Below are 14,974 nucleotides of genomic sequence, written 5' to 3'. Positions count from 1 at the left end.
GCGCCGATCGGGCCGCGCCCGTCGAGTCGGTGGGCGCCGAGAACCAATGAGCCGCCCGGAGGCGAGGCCCCTCCAATGAGAGCGGGGCGGGGGGCGGGCCTTGCGTCGCCGCGGGGCAGAGCTACGGGTACCGGGTGGAGTTAGCGGCCGGGATGTGTCTCATCCTGGGGCCCACGGGCGTCGGGAAGACGCTGTTGGTGAAACGACTGCAGGCTATCCTTCCGCGCCGAGCCTGGAGACCTCGGGGGCAGGGGCGCCTGGGGGGTGCTGGCTGCGCTCGGGGGACGGGTTGGGGGGGCAGGGGCGTCCGGAGGACCGGGGCTGGGGGTCCGGGATGCGGGGGCCCCTGGGGGGCGGGGGCTGACCGCCGGCTGCCCTCCTCTGCCTGCTCCCGGTCCTTGACTGCGCCGCACAGCTGAGCTCCCGGGATGGGAAGGGACACCTGGGCGATCCTCCCCCGACGCGGCCCACGGTAGGCGTCCGCCCTCCCGCAGGGCTAGTAGAATCGGGGACCCTTTGCGGTTTGCAGAGGAGTTCTAAGTGGAGGCTGGAATCCAGCCGGTCGATAGTTAAATATGGCCCTCGGGAGCCGAGTGGGGAGTCCCGGAAGGAGCCTGGTTCCCTTGAGACAGAGCCGCAGTGGAGATAGGTGCCCCAGCCGCCCACCCCTCAAGACTGTTTTCGCTAGTCGCCCCACAGGGCGAATCCCACTGATGGGTGCTGGTACTCCGGCCACACCCGGCCCTGCGTTGCCAGGCCCTGGACCGGTGGAAGCATCTGTAATTCTCCTTGGGTATAGGTTTTGCCTTAAAGCCTGAGTCCTTGAGAGGGATCTGTTGAAGCTTAGATCACAGCATAGGAGGCTGTGCAAGTTGCTGTCTAGGAGTTTCGAATGGGAAGGCGCCTGTATTGTCCTCTCTGCATCGTGTTTTTTTCCACAGGTGGGCACTAACCTTACTGACATCGTGGTCCAGAGAAAGATCACCATCCGGGAGCTAGGGGGTTGCATGGGCCCCATCTGGTCCAGTTACTATGGAAACTGCCATTCTCTCCTGGTAGGTCAATCCTTTGAACTGCTTTTAGGGAAGTGTGTCCCCATTCTGGCCTTGTCTTGTCCCCAACCTCACTTTGTATGAGATGGAGTTTGGGTTCCTGAGCGACTAGTCAAGGGAACAGGGCCCACACTAGAGCTGCTTTCTCCTGGGAAACCAGCCTGATCCCAAGTGCTCCTGTTCCCGAGGAATATAGAAGCTCACAGAAGCCTTGCTGAGGGCAGTGTTTGTTCTCTGCACGTAACTGTCTGACATCTATACTGTCTGCCTTGTTGCCCCAGGTGTGTTTTTATGTTCATGTTTGATTTCTACATCCCTTTGGTTCTGGCAAGGCCTGTGCCCCAAATTCCAGACCTGCTCCTTGGAGAACTGATGACCACACAAAGAGACTCTGGGTAGGGGCCGGCCCAGTGGTGCAGCTATTAAGTGTGCACGTTCTGCTTCGGTGGCCCGGGGTTCACCGGTTCGGATCCCTGGTGCGGACATGGCACCACTTGGCAAGCCATGCTGTGGTAGGCGTCCCACATATAAAGTAGAGGAAGATGGGCACAGATTAGCTCAGGGCTAATCTTCCTCAAAAAAAAAAAAAAAAGAGACTCCGTGTAGATGGAAACAAATGACACCAGGTCATTCTCGTTCAACTAGTTTCTCTCTGCTTCTGCCTGTCCCCAAAACCCTTTGTTTAAAAGTCATTTTGCCCTTCCTAAGCCAGTTCTGTGATGCCCAAGGGGAGAGATTTGGCAAGGACTGTCTTTCCTCGCAGGGTGGTCCTGATCTCTTTTTCCTTCTTTCACAGTTCATGATGGATGCCTCTAACCCCACCCAGCTGTCTGCATCCTGTGTGCAACTCTTGGGTCTTCTATCTGCAGAACAACTTGCAGAAGCATCGGTTCTGATACTCTTCAATAAAATGTATGCGTCTGTGAGCCGAGAGAGAGTGCAGGGGGTGCCTCAGGGCAGGGCTCCTTTGGAGTGTAGCCAGGAGGGTGGCTTGTTAGGAGAGGGTGCAGTGGGGCCTGGGGTAGCGTTGGGGCAGCCCGCTCTGACAGTGCTTCTTTTGCTGCAGGGACCTGCCCTGTTATATGACCATAGAGGAGATGCAGTCATTAATCAGGCTCCCGGACATCATTGCTTGCGCCAAGCAGAACATCACCACAGCAGAAATCAGTGCCTTGAGAGGCACTGGCTTGTCAGAGGTGCTGCGCTGGCTCCAGGACACCCACAGAACCCACAGCTGACTACAGGGTGGAGGAATGTGGCTGTCCTGCTCTGTGGCGAGGAGGCAGAGCACAGCACTGCTTGGCCTCTGGCGGTTTATTCTTGCGGGGGCGGGATGGCTGAATGTGAGCTGTAGAAGATAGGCTTGTGTGCTGAGCTGAGTGATGGATAAATGGAGTCATCTAGGTTACAGAAACTCCTGACATCTTGCCTCTGTCCCCAGGGCTGGAAGAGGACAGGCCTGGTGGGTAGCTGGTGTCCTGCTGCTACTGGGTTTTGTTCCCCTCCCACCAGGAAACCCCCTCCTCTTTCCCCAAGGTGTTTAGACTCCAAGCACCACAGACCTCTTTCTACTGTGGTACAAGCTGTAGCCTGTGGCGGTCTGATACACTGATGGTGTGACCCCTGCTGGATGAAGCCAGTGTCACAGGAAGAACCAAGCCTAGAATCAGAAACCAGAGAAGCATTTCATTGGTTCATTTGTTACGTGAACACTCATTGCCCCGAGAAGCCAGGAGGATGTGGGGTTCCTGCAGGTAGGCGAGGGCTGGGAGAGGCTCCAGTGGAGCATGGGAGGTGCTGCCGGCGAGCTCATCACCAGGCCCTCAGGGCCAAGGCTCCCGTGTCCCGCTCGTGTCCTTTCACAGCTGGGGGAGCTTTCTGGAGAACACGTATCGATTGGTATATTCGTGTCCTAAGGCCTCTGTAACAAATTACTAGCAACTGGTGGCTTAAAGCAATGGAAACTTATGCTCACAGCTCTGGAGGCCAGAAGTCCAAAATCAAGGTGTCCACAGCCTCCTTGTGGAGGCCCTGAGGGAGAATGGATTCTAGCTGCTGGTAGTTTTTGGCGTTCCTTGGCTTGCAGCTTGCAGACCTTGAATCTCTGCCTCTGTCTTTGTGTGGCTGCCCATTTTTTTCTTATGGGGACACCTATGATTGGATTTAGGGCGCTTCTTAAGAGTAAACTGGTGTGTCCCCCAGAGTAGAGGTGGCTCACCCTAACAGTGGCGGGGACGCCCCCGACCCCTGTCTTTGGGGTCCTCCGCTGCTCTTGGGGGTCTGTTCTGGGTCCAAGCACCCTGTGTGTTGGAGCACTACACTCTCCCATGGCCTAGCCACCCCACCCCCGGGAGCTAAATTCAGTTCCTGAATCTGGGAACTGACACTGCTGAGGGTGCCACTCTTCTCAAAGGACGTCTCTGCCTGTGGATTCTTGTCAGCATGCTTTCATAGCATCTGGATAAGAACTTTCTTTAAGGGTTTGGGTTTCCCATCAAATCCAACACTAGGATAACAAAGGATAGCATTATGCAGCAGTGTAATGAAAAGTATGACATTGTACATATGTTTAAATGTGACTAATCTGGAAAAACACTTGGCTCTGAGAGAATCCACACGCAGGGTGTTGCGAGGCCTGTGTGTACAAGTAAGATGGCCAGTCTGGGATCACTGGTTTTGCCCCCACCCCCCAAATTTTGTGCAGATTGTTTTCCCTTTATACAGAGAGAAACCAGCTCAGCCGTGTGGGAGGTTGGAACACACAGGAAGCTCCATCTTTGGTCTTCATCTCTTAAACGTCCACTTTGAGCTGATGTACATCCACATCTCCTAAAGATCCTAGGAACGAAGGGTAGGTGAGAGGTGGAAGGATGCTGAGACGGGAGCTCCCCGAATCGGAGCCTGGGCAGAACCCCCTCAACTGTGCTTTTTCAGTGTGAATAAGGTGACCAGTCTGGGATGGCTGGTTTTGCTCCCCCCACCCCCTATTTTGTGCAGAGTCAGTTTGTGTGACTGCACATCCCGGGCTAGGAAGGAACAGCAGCTCAGGCTTTGCTCTATGTAGCTGTGGCCCAGCCAGAGCCCCGTCTGCCTCAGGAGCTCCCTCCGTCCCTGGATGCTGTCGCTTCGCCCAGTTTCCGGGGGCACGAGGGGAACCTCCTGAGAATGCAGATGCCAGGGAGGGAGGAGGGGTGACCAGGATCTAAACAAAGAAGGGGCGGCAGAGAAGCAGCTCCCACGAGGCAGGGTGGTGAAGGAGGGTTGACTGGAGGGGCTCCATTCCCACACTGGCAGAATGTGGATGCAGGTACCTCTCTCCAGTGGGAGGGAAAGCAGCACAGCCTGCAGTGTGGGCTTAGTGGGCAGGCCAGCAGTGGGGCACAGGAGAGGCCATCATGGGCCAGCTGCTTTGTCAATACGAGTGGAGCCATCTGTCCTCAGAGCCCGGCACTGGGCGCTTGCAGGGAGGATGTGGAAGGGCCAGACTGCCCTTATCCTCCGGGTTCGCTCCTCCCGGTGACACGGAGCAAAGCAGAGGCCTGGTCTAAAATGCTGCGGCAGAGCATAGTCAAAGGCTGACAGTGCTAGGGTGCAGAGGGAAGCCCGTGCCTGCCACTGGGGACAGGTGGCTGGTCACCAGGGCAAAAGGAGAGGGCCCAGGAGGAGGACCGGAAGTATGGGGTGTGATGGTGTGACTGTGGGGCTGTCTACATCTGAGTGGGTGCCTGTGTACACAGATGTGATGTGTGTGTCCAGATGATGGGGGTTTGTGCACGAGTGTACGTAGGTGAGTGTGCATGCGTATGTCTGAGTGTACTTGGAGTGCATGTGGCAGATGCACTACGTGTGATAAGATGGTGCATGTACATGAGTGTTGAGTGTGAGCACATGCGTGTGTTTGGATATGGTATGTGCATGTGTGGGTGTATCTGAGGTATGCATGTATGTGTGTGTGTGTTTAGGGGTGGTGTGTGGCACAGGGGTACCAGGAAAGCCAAGGCACGTCCTCCTAACAACTAAGCATCCGGCGTCAGCTGACTGCAGAGACAACATTCCCTGTTAACTGGGCGGCCATATGCTGTCTGCTCACCCAGCCCTGGCCCCTCCCCCACAGTCCCTGCAGAAAGTTTTTCCCTGTTTGATGTTGCATATTCCCATCCAGGAGCAAGGTACACCTCTCCTTTTAGACCAGGGTTGCTCAGCATCAGCACTGCTGACAGTGTGGGCTGGATCATTCTGTTGTGGGACCGTCCTGTGTACCGTAGGATATTTAGCAGCATCCCCGGCCTCCATGCACTAGATGCCGGAGCACCCAAAACGTCTCCAGACTGCCCCCTGGCAACAAGACTGCCTGTTAAGAACCTCTGTGTTCTGTAAATCTTTCCTGTTCCCTGCTAGTTTGTAGTTTCCTTCATCCATGTTAACATTTCTTGACAAATTTACTTCTATATTAAAAATTGTCACTATTCTGAATAAAACCCACAATTCATTAACTTGTCTAATTTTACTGATATATATACAAACTTTTTTTTTTGGTGAGGAAGATTGTCGCTGAGCTAACATCTGTGCCAATATTCTTTTATTTTGTATGTGGGACACCGCCACAGCATGGCTTGATGAGCTGTGTGTAGGTCCATGCCCAGGACCTGAACCTGCGAACCTCAGGCTGCCAAAGCAGAACATGCAAAGTTCGCCACCATCCCATGGGGCTGGCCCCCTAAAAATTATTTTCTTTTACTCGTTTTTAATAGGCTACCTACTGAATTATCTTTATGTTATTCTTATGTATTTATATAAATACAAGAATCTCTATACACTACATAAATGTTTATATTTCATATCTAAATTGCATATATTTTTCGAATTATTCACATAAATGATACAAATATACATTTATATGTTTTCCTGTTATTTTGAGGTTTTCCAGGTCCACAACCATATCACTTGGCAAACAGTTTGTTACATTTGTTTTCTTGGTTTATTCCTCTGACCAGAAATTCCAGGACAATATTAACTAATGACAGTAGAAATTCTTGTCCTGTTCCTCATGATCTCCCTGGTATTTTGTCAGACGAGACCCGTAAGCCAGAAAGAGGTTCAGAACCACAGTTCTAGAAGCGCCAGTGGTGCCTGGAGGTCCCCAGAGCACAGACCAGTTTTAGTGAGTGACTGAAGTAACCACTGAAGATGGTGACCAGGAGTAGGCTGGAGGACACCCAGAGCCCACGTCTAAACCCAGACGTTCTGCTTGAGAAGCAGAGGGACTGTTTGGAAGTCGGCTCCCTCCAGAATTCATTCAATCCTGTGCCCTTCATGCATGTCACCCAATGAATAAGGGAATAAAAATACAAGGCATTCAAATAAAAGGCAAATATTACCGTCTCCACAGTGCCAGACTTTGAGGAATGCTTAGAAAGAAGCAGCGCTAAACCCTCAACTCTGATTCCAATGCATCCATGCAGGCCCGGCTCCCTCCGCACAGAAGGCGCGGTCACTGAGCCGGAGCCGCCAGCCAGGCAGCAGAGGCACTTCGGCCCGCCCTCCAGACACCCTGCTGCCCTGGGCTGGCTCTCACAGGTCTCCCCACGGGGCAAGGTTGGCCCCAGGGCCCTGGTCCCGTGTGTGGGAAGTGAACCGAGTTCCCGGTCCTGACCACCCTGTGCGCCCTAGAGGCCGAGTCAGGGGAGCCTGCTCTACCACGGTGGTGGTGTTCTCCGAGAGCTCTGCTCCTAGTTTTTGTTGTTAAAATGCTGACTTTCTGGACAACAGGAGCCCAGGTGCACACCTCCCCCTCCTCCTGCCCAGTGTCCCTGCGGCCTGGATCCTAAGAAGTCAGGGGTCAGCTCAGCAAACCCACCCACCCACCCACACTCCCGCGGCACCCACAACTCTACCTCCTGGTTCTCGGAACCAGAGCTGCTGAGTCTAAAACCCTGACAAGTCTGCACTCAGACTACAGAAGCGACAGTACCACCCACACCCTGCGGGAACAGTGCATCGCACCTCAAGGGAAGGGCAAAAAGACCCCACTCCACTGTACGTGCACACTGGCTGGGCCCACCCGCACCTAGTGAGCTCCTGTCTGTGCCAATAGGAAGGGCCTGAGCCACGCACCAGCAAGGGGCTGGTGGCCGGCCTCCTCAGAGGGGGTGCACAGCCCCACTCCCTTCCTCCATCTGACAGCTGACAGCCTTCACGGCTCCCCCGGGCCCCACATCTGGGCACACTGATAAAATCGGGGTGCTCTGTCCGTTGGCACCAGTGGGAGATTCAAACCTTGCCAGGCACTACTCTTGGCAGGAACTCTTGCTCAGGCCCTCTAACCACAGGAGTCCCAGGCGAGGCTCCTGTCCTCGCTGTCAAGCCTCTTGGGACCTGTTTGAGAGGTGTGCCCTGCTCGCCACAGGGACCTCGATGACATAAGGACCAAACCTCAAATCTTCTCAAGTGTGGATGGCATCAGCAGTCTCCACAACTGAACCAAAACTTGGGTGGGCTCCACCGGCCTCTGTGGGGACCGTCAGAGTGGAGCCACAAGCAGGTCTAGGTGATGACGCTGACCCCTGCCCCGGGGTCTGTCCCTCCTCCCCGAGTGCTGGCCCGCATGTTCAGCCATGCTGCTCTGTTGAATCCAGCTGAGCCTGTTATCAATTTAGTCGACCTAAATCGGCAGCGTCTACAATTAGTAGCCATCTAGGGACAGGATTACAGGATTGGCCCCGCTAAAGTGGCCCTGGGTTATGTCTCAGCCTGGACCTGTGTGTCCAGAACAAAGCTGTGAGTGACATCAGGTGTGCCCAAGTGGCTGCGTCTCAACCAGGCACGGGCCCCATCTATGGGGGCTCAGGGGACGGACGATGCCCCACGCGAGATATGGGTCCAGTGGATGGTCACTCGTGAAAGAGCAGTCCTTAAGGAGGAAAAAACGAGACAGCAAGGACCTGGCACCCTCTCCCACTCTTGAGAGGTGGTGTGCTAGGCCCTGGGAGTCCCAGGTGTGTCCAGGGAAAGGCTGCTCATCTGCAGGTGGTCTGCCGTCCCTCTCCACCCAGCTGCAGCGGCCTGGTCTCTCAGCATCACAGGTGTGGCTCTGGCGTCTTCCCAGAAGGGAGGTGGAGTGCCTGGGGTGTCTGTGGTGACCGTGCGCCCTGCTGCTGCTGCTGCCGCTTCTTTAGTGCCCTGTAGGCCTGCACGGCCCTCTCTCTCTCCTCCCCCATGATCCGCTGCCGAGCCAGCGAGGTGTTCAGAGGCTGGGACACACCACCAGGGCTCAAAAGCATCCTCAGCATCAGCGATTTCTTGCCAGGCTGAGAAACAGAAAGATGGAACGCTGAGGCACAGGTTGAGGAAGGAGGGGAGGTGACAAAGAGCCTAGGTTGCTCCAACAGCCTTAGCCCCGTGAGCACCAGGGCCAAACAGGGCCATTCCCTTGTCCCTGCTCACCTGGCCTCTGTTCATGCCCGTCCTGGGCCTGGCGGTCAGCTCTGGGGGCTGCAGGGCGACCTCACCAAACTTCACCGTGTCTGGAGGGCAGAGGAGCACAACTGAAACCTGCTGCCCACACAACCCCCACAGCCCGGCACCCAGAGTCACTGTCCACCCACCCACTGACCCTGGGGAGACACGGGTGCCCAGCCCCACCCCGCCTGCCTGCAGGACCCGGGCTGACACAACGGCTGCAGGAAGAGCTACCTCGGAGCAGCTCCTGCTCCAGCCTTTCTGCTGCCTTTTCTTCCCTTCTCTGCCGGACTTTATCCAATCGCCGCTTCTGGAACCTGGAGAAGAAAACCCAGTGCTGTGGAGATTCCCAACCTCTCAGTTCACTGGACTCAGGAGGCAAAGGTCACCCCTGCCCACAAGGGTTGCCCTATGGCAGAGCCCAGGTGGCTGCCTCCAAGTCCCCACTCCTGCCACCACCCACAACCCACTGCCACCCACCAGAGAGGGCCCTGAGCCCAGCAAGCCCCTGTAAAGTTCCAAGTAAGTGGTCCTCAGCAGGGGCAATAGCCCCCAGGGCCATCTGACAATGTCCAGAGACATTCTGGGCTGTCACAATGGGGGGGGGGTGCTCCTGGCACCTCGTGGGTAGAGACCAGGGATGCCGCTCAACACTCTACAGTGCACAGGAGAGCCCCACTCCAGAGAAGCATCTGGCCCCAAATGTCAACTGTGCTGCTGTATCTAAAGGGCCTCACAAGGTAGCAGATATGTGACATGGCCTGTAATGTGACTTTGGGATCTTAATGTTTATTGACAGTTTTGGAGACCACTGTGGCTTTAGACAGTATCTGGGATAGGTTTTCTGTGATGTAATTTTCATTGGCTAATATGACTACATGTATGACAGGGATTCAGACATGGGGAAACTCCACAAAGCTGAAAAAATCTAACTTTCACAGCTTTTAGAGAAACTTCTGATGAAAGCTTGGCTTGCTTCATCTCTAAAGTTACAGTTAAGGCAGAAACATGTCTCAAAAAGCCCTTGTTTGTTGAAACAACCTCCCCAGACCCTGCCCACAGGCTCAGGGAGGTGGCTCATGGCTTCCGGCCTAGACTCCTCCAGGGCTGGGGGGCGGGAAGAGCAGGGGAACTGCAGCTGACGGTGGGCTCCCTCCTGGAGCTGGACATCACCCTCAGGAACCATACAAGGATCTCGTCCGAGCCTCCATGGAGGTGCCGGAATTTTCACTTTACCGACAAGGAAGCTGAGTCTAAGAGAGGTCACAGAACTTGTATAAATGACAGCTAAAGGCTCTCAGATCTCTTTTAGATCAGAAAGGTGAACACTGGAAACTGATTTCCGTGGGGCAGGCACGGTCGCCGGTGGCCAGCAGGCCCTGCTGGGAGGGCAGTGAGCCTCATTTTCTTTCTACTTCCCAACAGCAACTGACCCGGGCTGGACAGCTGGCCCTGGACCTCAGCTGGCTCTTGGACCCCTGTGATGCTTTTCCAGAGAAAGGCAAAGACACAGCTAGGCCTTCAGAATTCTGTGGGTTGGGAGCCTCCCTAAACCCTGAACCGTGAGATTAAGAAGCTCTGATACAGAGAAAAACACTTGCCAACTGACCAGGGCTGTACCTTCTTCCCATGCTCTCCCTGATCATGGGGTGGGATGGGGGTGCCCCATGGCAACAAGATGCTGTCGCTGCAGAAGATAATCATGGGACCCCACTGCCCTGCCTCCCCCAGGCCTCCAGGGCTAGACCCCAGCCCCTTCCAGCACCCACTCACGCTTTCTTCCGCTCCAACTTCTCCTTCTTGGGAGCTGCCTGTGTCTCAGGCTGCCGGTCAGCCTGGTTCTTGCTGAGGAACAGCACATGCTTGGCCTCCTGCTCCATGCGCTGGATAAAGGCCCCATCGGACTCCCACTTCCCCTGCTTGAACTTGGGGACGGCGATGTCTGGCTCCACGCCCTTTGCTTCCTTCTCCAATGTCTTTCTGAAGGCCACCTGGGCTGAGGACAAAGGGAACCCTCAGAGGGGGTGTGGTATCAGGGGCTGGAGGGAGCAGGTAGGTGCCAGGCCGGTTGTCTACACTCATTTCCCCTCCTGAGGCCACAGGAAGGGAAGACCAGGCTCAAGTGGGAGCAGCCCAACCACAGTAGCTAATGAGGATCTAAGCTGCCCAGCTCAGGGCACCCACAGGGATGGGATTCCCACAGCCCTGATAAACGTTAAAGATGTCCACCACAGCTCGGCTGAGAAAGGAAACAGGAAACAAACTAAATGTCCATTAGTAGGTGACTAGTTGAATGAATTCCCCTATGTTCATCCCGAGACTTCACTGCACAGCCGTGGGAGAGAGCACAGGGGAGCTACACGTAGGGATGTGGAAAGACCTATAAAATCCACTGGAAGTGAAACCCAGGACACTCAACAACGTAGAGAATGAAAGCATAGCTTTTACATCATAAACATGTGAAAATACACATGGTACTTCTCCAGCGAAGGCATACAAGAGGACGAACAGCGGGGTTCTCTCAGGGGAGGGAGCAGAGCTGGGCCTCAATACCTTTCAGAGCTCTTGGATTCTACCAAGGAGGTAGGTTTGTATCTTGTAAATAACCAAAAAGAGTGCTGATTCAATGGAGCACGGTTCAAAATGTGCCATCTTCCAGCAGGGGCAGCGTCCCTCCTCTGCCCCTCCCCTTCCTCGACTCTTTATTTCACTATGCCTTTGGCAGCTATAGCCCCCAGTGAAAAACCTAAGGTTTACAAAGAAATTATAAAACAGCATTGCTATAAAATCAGCCCCACATTTGGAAAAACAAGTATGCACAGACAAACACGTTGGACTCCATTCCCCAGTGTGCCCTGCGTGTCACCTCTGGCAGAGGCTGGGAGGAGGGCACCCAGCCTGGCCTTGGAGGAGGGGAGGAAAGGTAAGTTTCTCAGACGGGGTCTGATCAATTCTCCCTTTAACCTCAGGAAACCATCCACTTCTCTCCACCGTGGTTTCTGCACGCTGGTCCAGGGAACAGTTATTTCTCAATTGCAAGAGCCTCACGGGCCTGCCATGTCCACTCTCACTCTCTCAATTGTTACGTAGTGACTTTTTCTCAGAGTAAATCTGAACCCACCATCCCGTTTGAGAGATCTCCACTGCTCTGGAGTGGAGATCAACACTCCTTATATGAGGCCCCACAGGCTCCTTTTGCAGCTTCACCTAAAACCACACTGCCCCTCCACCAGTCACCATTTTGGCCCTGGCAACAGTGGCCGTCAGTCAGTCCTCCGTGTGCTCCTGTACCCTCGGACCACTGGATCTGGGCAGTGTCCTTTGCCTGAAATGCCATTAAATATTTGAGCAATTAAGTGTATTCAAACACACAAAGCTTTACAGCTCCCCAGCATGGGCCGGCACGTTACCCTCTTTCTTCCTCTTCTTGTTACTGATGGGGTTTTTCATCTCCTGGCGGCTCCTCATAATCTCTCGGAGGCGGAAAGGGATTTCCTGTTCATCCGGCTTCTTGGGCTTGCAATTCACTTTCTTCTTCTCTTTGCTGGAAAGGAGAACACCAGAGTGAGACGCGTCCCAAGCCCAGCATAAGCAGAAGCAGAGAAACCGAAGCTGGGCCTCGAGAAAGAAACTTCGCAGGCCACCCTGGCTGCCGCGGCGCGTGCGGGTCAAGGCAGCAGCAACCCCTCCTCTCACCCTCGCTCGGAGGCGGCCCCCGAACCGGGTTCTCCCAGGACGCTGGGTGAGGGGCGCTCCGAGAGCCCGGGGAGGCCCGTCGCTTCCTGACCTCGTCCGCCTCGCAAAGACAGCACCCCAGGAAGTGGCAGGCGCCACAGCGGAGACTCGCTCCCGCGCGCCCACCGCACCAACACCAGGGCGCTGGGCCCGGCCGGCGGAGGGGCCGGGAGAGACTCCAGAGCGGTGACACCCACCTGCGCGGCCGGGGCCACGGCGCCGAGCCCTGCTTCCCCCGCTGCTGCGGCTGCTGCCGGCCGTGCAGTCGCCCCCGGATCCCAGGCCCCGCAGCCCCTGAGGGGGCCGCCGCTCCGCGCCGAGCTCCCGCCATCCGCGCTCCCTGCGCTCCCATAAGAAGCCACTTCCGTCTTCCCGCACGGCCCGCCCCACAACCGCTACCTGCGCTTCCTGCGCTCAGCCCCACGCTCATTGGGACGGCGCTGTTCCCTGACGGGCCGCGATTGGACAGCGCGGCTGCCGCTCACGGCTCGGGCGGGGCCCTGGTCTGAGGCGCGCGTGCGCCGTGGGCCAGGCCGCAGGCGATGCTGCTGCGGAGCTTGGCCGTGGGAGGCCGGTCGGTGGCCGCCGCTGCTCGTGGGCCGGCAAGTACCGGCGGGGACCGGGGCGGGGGCGCGCTCGGGAGGCCGGGGCCCGGCGCCCGCCCGGCCTCCCCGCCTCCTAGGGGACAGCTGCAACCGCCGCGCTCCCGGTGGGCAGGACAGCCTGCGGGCCTCGCCTCCTGTCTGTTCCGCCCTGGCGGGGTGCGAGAAGGGCCGCTCTGCCACTGGGCAGGGCCCCGGGATAGCACCAGCCGGGTTCTCAGCTCGTTCACTCCTTCGGCAGTATCTGTCGAGCGTCTGCTGTGTGCGAGCCCTTGGGGAAGCCGCAGTGAACAAGGAGCTGATGCTTCTTGCAGGAGGAGTTGAGGAAATGAAGGAAATTTGGGCAGTGTCAGTCATTGCTGAGTGCTCTGGAGACACACATAACAGGGAAGGGGCCCTGGGGACCTGGGCTGGGGAGGGAGGAAGGAGGAAAGGCTGCCCCCCACCCTCCCGGGGCCTTTGGGGGATGACCTGGGAGGCCTGGGCTTCTCGTGACAGAGGGACACAGAGATGAGAGGATGATGTGGTTAGTCAGAATGGTTGGGCGTGGGGGGCGTGGCTGTACTGGTTAGAGAGGGAGAGGTGGCTGTGTGGCCGAAGCTTACAGGCTTCCCTGCCACCATTCCTGTCCATAGAGCAGTTATCTTAGCTGGAGGTACCAGGCTTCTCCCCCCCTCCCCCCCGCTCCCACCCCGCCACTGCTGGAGTGCACACCTAGTGCCTGGTCCTGAACCCAGCACTTCTCATGAATCATAATTGTGTCGTGTTCATACCAACCATCATGCCCATTTTATAGACAGGAAACTGAGTCTAGAAAAGTAACTTGTCTAAAGTAACACGGGAAATGAGGAAACCAAGAAGGACATGGAGCCCCCGACCAGTGACAGGAGGATGAAATTTCCCCAGAGCTGGGGGCAGGCGAGGCCTTACCAGCTTCCTAGAGACTCATATGCTTATCTGCATTCTTAGGGGCCACACCGACTCTCCAGCTGGGACTGCTGCCGAAGGCTTCCTGAAGGCAGCAACATTCTGCACAGGCACCACACCTGGATCCGAGTCCGTGAAGGCCGCAGAGAGTTCACGAAGGACCATGTGGAGGTGGGCTCCCAATCAGGTGCAGACAGCACTAGGCAGCCTGAATCCTCCCTGCCCGGCAGGGGCCCCTTGGGACCCCCGTACCCCCTGCCACCTGAGCTCCAGCCCCCTACCAACTGCTGCATGAGCGGCTGTCCCAACTGCGTGTGGGTGGAGTACGCAGATGCGCTGCTGCAGCACTACCAGGACGGTGGGGAGCGGGCCCTGGCTGCCCTGGAGGAGCACGTGGCTGACGAGAACCTCAAGGCCTTCCTCAGGATGGAGATCCGGCTCCGAGTGAGGAGTGGAGGCTGAGCCAGCCCAGCCAGACAGCCTCACCCGGACGGATGCCCTCGCCCTAAGGGGCTCCAGCTTGGCGGTGCCTTATTGGGAAGCAACACTGCCTCTTTTATTTGTCATCTCTTTATGGGGCTTGTATTGGATGCGAATAGGAAGAGTTATTTATTGACTTTATCTGAGAATAAATAAGTTCTCTGTGGTGGTTAGACAGGAGGCTTCTGTGTCGTTATATGTCTGTAAGGTTTGTGTTGCCTCATCAAAGAAAGCAGGGACAGGTTGTCATATTTACCGAGCACCCACAGCCCTCACTAACCTGTGAGGGTGAAATAAGACTCATTTCCTTGAATATTCAAGTGACAGTGACCCCGGGGCTCCCTTCCATGTCCCAGCATCTCAGAAGTCCTGCCCAGAGGTCAGCTCTGGTTACTCTCAACATGCGCCAGAGAGAGGACCATCTGGTCCCGTGAAGTTGCCGTTGGCAAAGCCCTTGGTGCCAACGCCTGAAGGCAGCCCGGGAAGCATTCATCCAGCTGCAGTCAGCCCTCAGCTGCTCGGGTCCTTGGGAGACACCCTTCCACCACCAGGTAGAAGGCTGCAGGTCAGCCTCAGGGGCCTGAGCACTGCTTGGCCACCAGCCCTTTCAACCTGCTTAGCCATGGCTCCCAAGGCAGTGGGCTTGGAAGGACTGGAAGACCTCGAGTGTTAGCCCTGGAACCAGCCTCCCGGCACCAGCCTGGTCCTTGGCTACAGACC

General features: G+C 56.3%; 3 protein-coding genes across 4 annotated transcripts; 2 read left to right on the top strand and 1 right to left on the bottom strand.

The window, feature by feature from the left end:
- The first annotated feature begins 137 nt into the window (after nucleotides 1–137).
- On the top strand, nucleotides 138–5,946 carry ARL16 (ARF like GTPase 16). 2 transcript variants are annotated; one of them, XM_070483831.1, is made up of 5 exons: nucleotides 138–212; nucleotides 416–472; nucleotides 942–1,055; nucleotides 1,849–1,964; nucleotides 2,119–5,530. In XM_070483831.1, exons 1-5 carry the CDS (start codon nucleotides 153–155, stop codon nucleotides 2,288–2,290), a joined length of 519 nt encoding a protein of 172 aa, XP_070339932.1. In that variant the 5' UTR covers nucleotides 138–152; the 3' UTR covers nucleotides 2,291–5,530. The 2 variants fall into 2 exon arrangements, 1 of the variants encoding a protein (XP_070339932.1); XR_006513000.2 differs by lacking the exon at nucleotides 138–212 and adding an exon at nucleotides 5,660–5,946 and having other exon boundaries at nucleotides 336–472; nucleotides 2,119–3,903.
- CCDC137 (coiled-coil domain containing 137) lies at nucleotides 5,867–12,630 on the bottom strand. Its single transcript, XM_014864245.3, has 6 exons — nucleotides 12,443–12,630; nucleotides 11,921–12,054; nucleotides 10,284–10,506; nucleotides 8,745–8,827; nucleotides 8,496–8,575; nucleotides 5,867–8,359 (listed from the first exon to the last, which is right to left on the bottom strand). Exons 1-6 carry the CDS (start codon nucleotides 12,595–12,597, stop codon nucleotides 8,129–8,131), a joined length of 906 nt encoding a protein of 301 aa, XP_014719731.2. The 5' UTR covers nucleotides 12,598–12,630; the 3' UTR covers nucleotides 5,867–8,128.
- Nucleotides 12,631–12,692: 62 nt separating this feature from the next.
- OXLD1 (oxidoreductase like domain containing 1) lies at nucleotides 12,693–14,429 on the top strand. The gene is made up of 2 exons (XM_014864240.3): nucleotides 12,693–12,847; nucleotides 13,817–14,429. The coding sequence occupies exons 1-2, from the start codon at nucleotides 12,788–12,790 to the stop codon at nucleotides 14,234–14,236; spliced, it is 480 nt and encodes a 159-aa protein (XP_014719726.1). The 5' UTR covers nucleotides 12,693–12,787; the 3' UTR covers nucleotides 14,237–14,429.
- The last annotated feature ends 545 nt before the right edge of the window (nucleotides 14,430–14,974 follow it).

The sequence above is a fragment of the Equus asinus genome, chromosome 13 (genome assembly GCF_041296235.1).
Source record: "Equus asinus isolate D_3611 breed Donkey chromosome 13, EquAss-T2T_v2, whole genome shotgun sequence".
NCBI lineage: Eukaryota > Metazoa > Chordata > Mammalia > Perissodactyla > Equidae > Equus > Equus asinus.
This window is presented reverse-complemented; position numbering and strand designations above follow the sequence as displayed.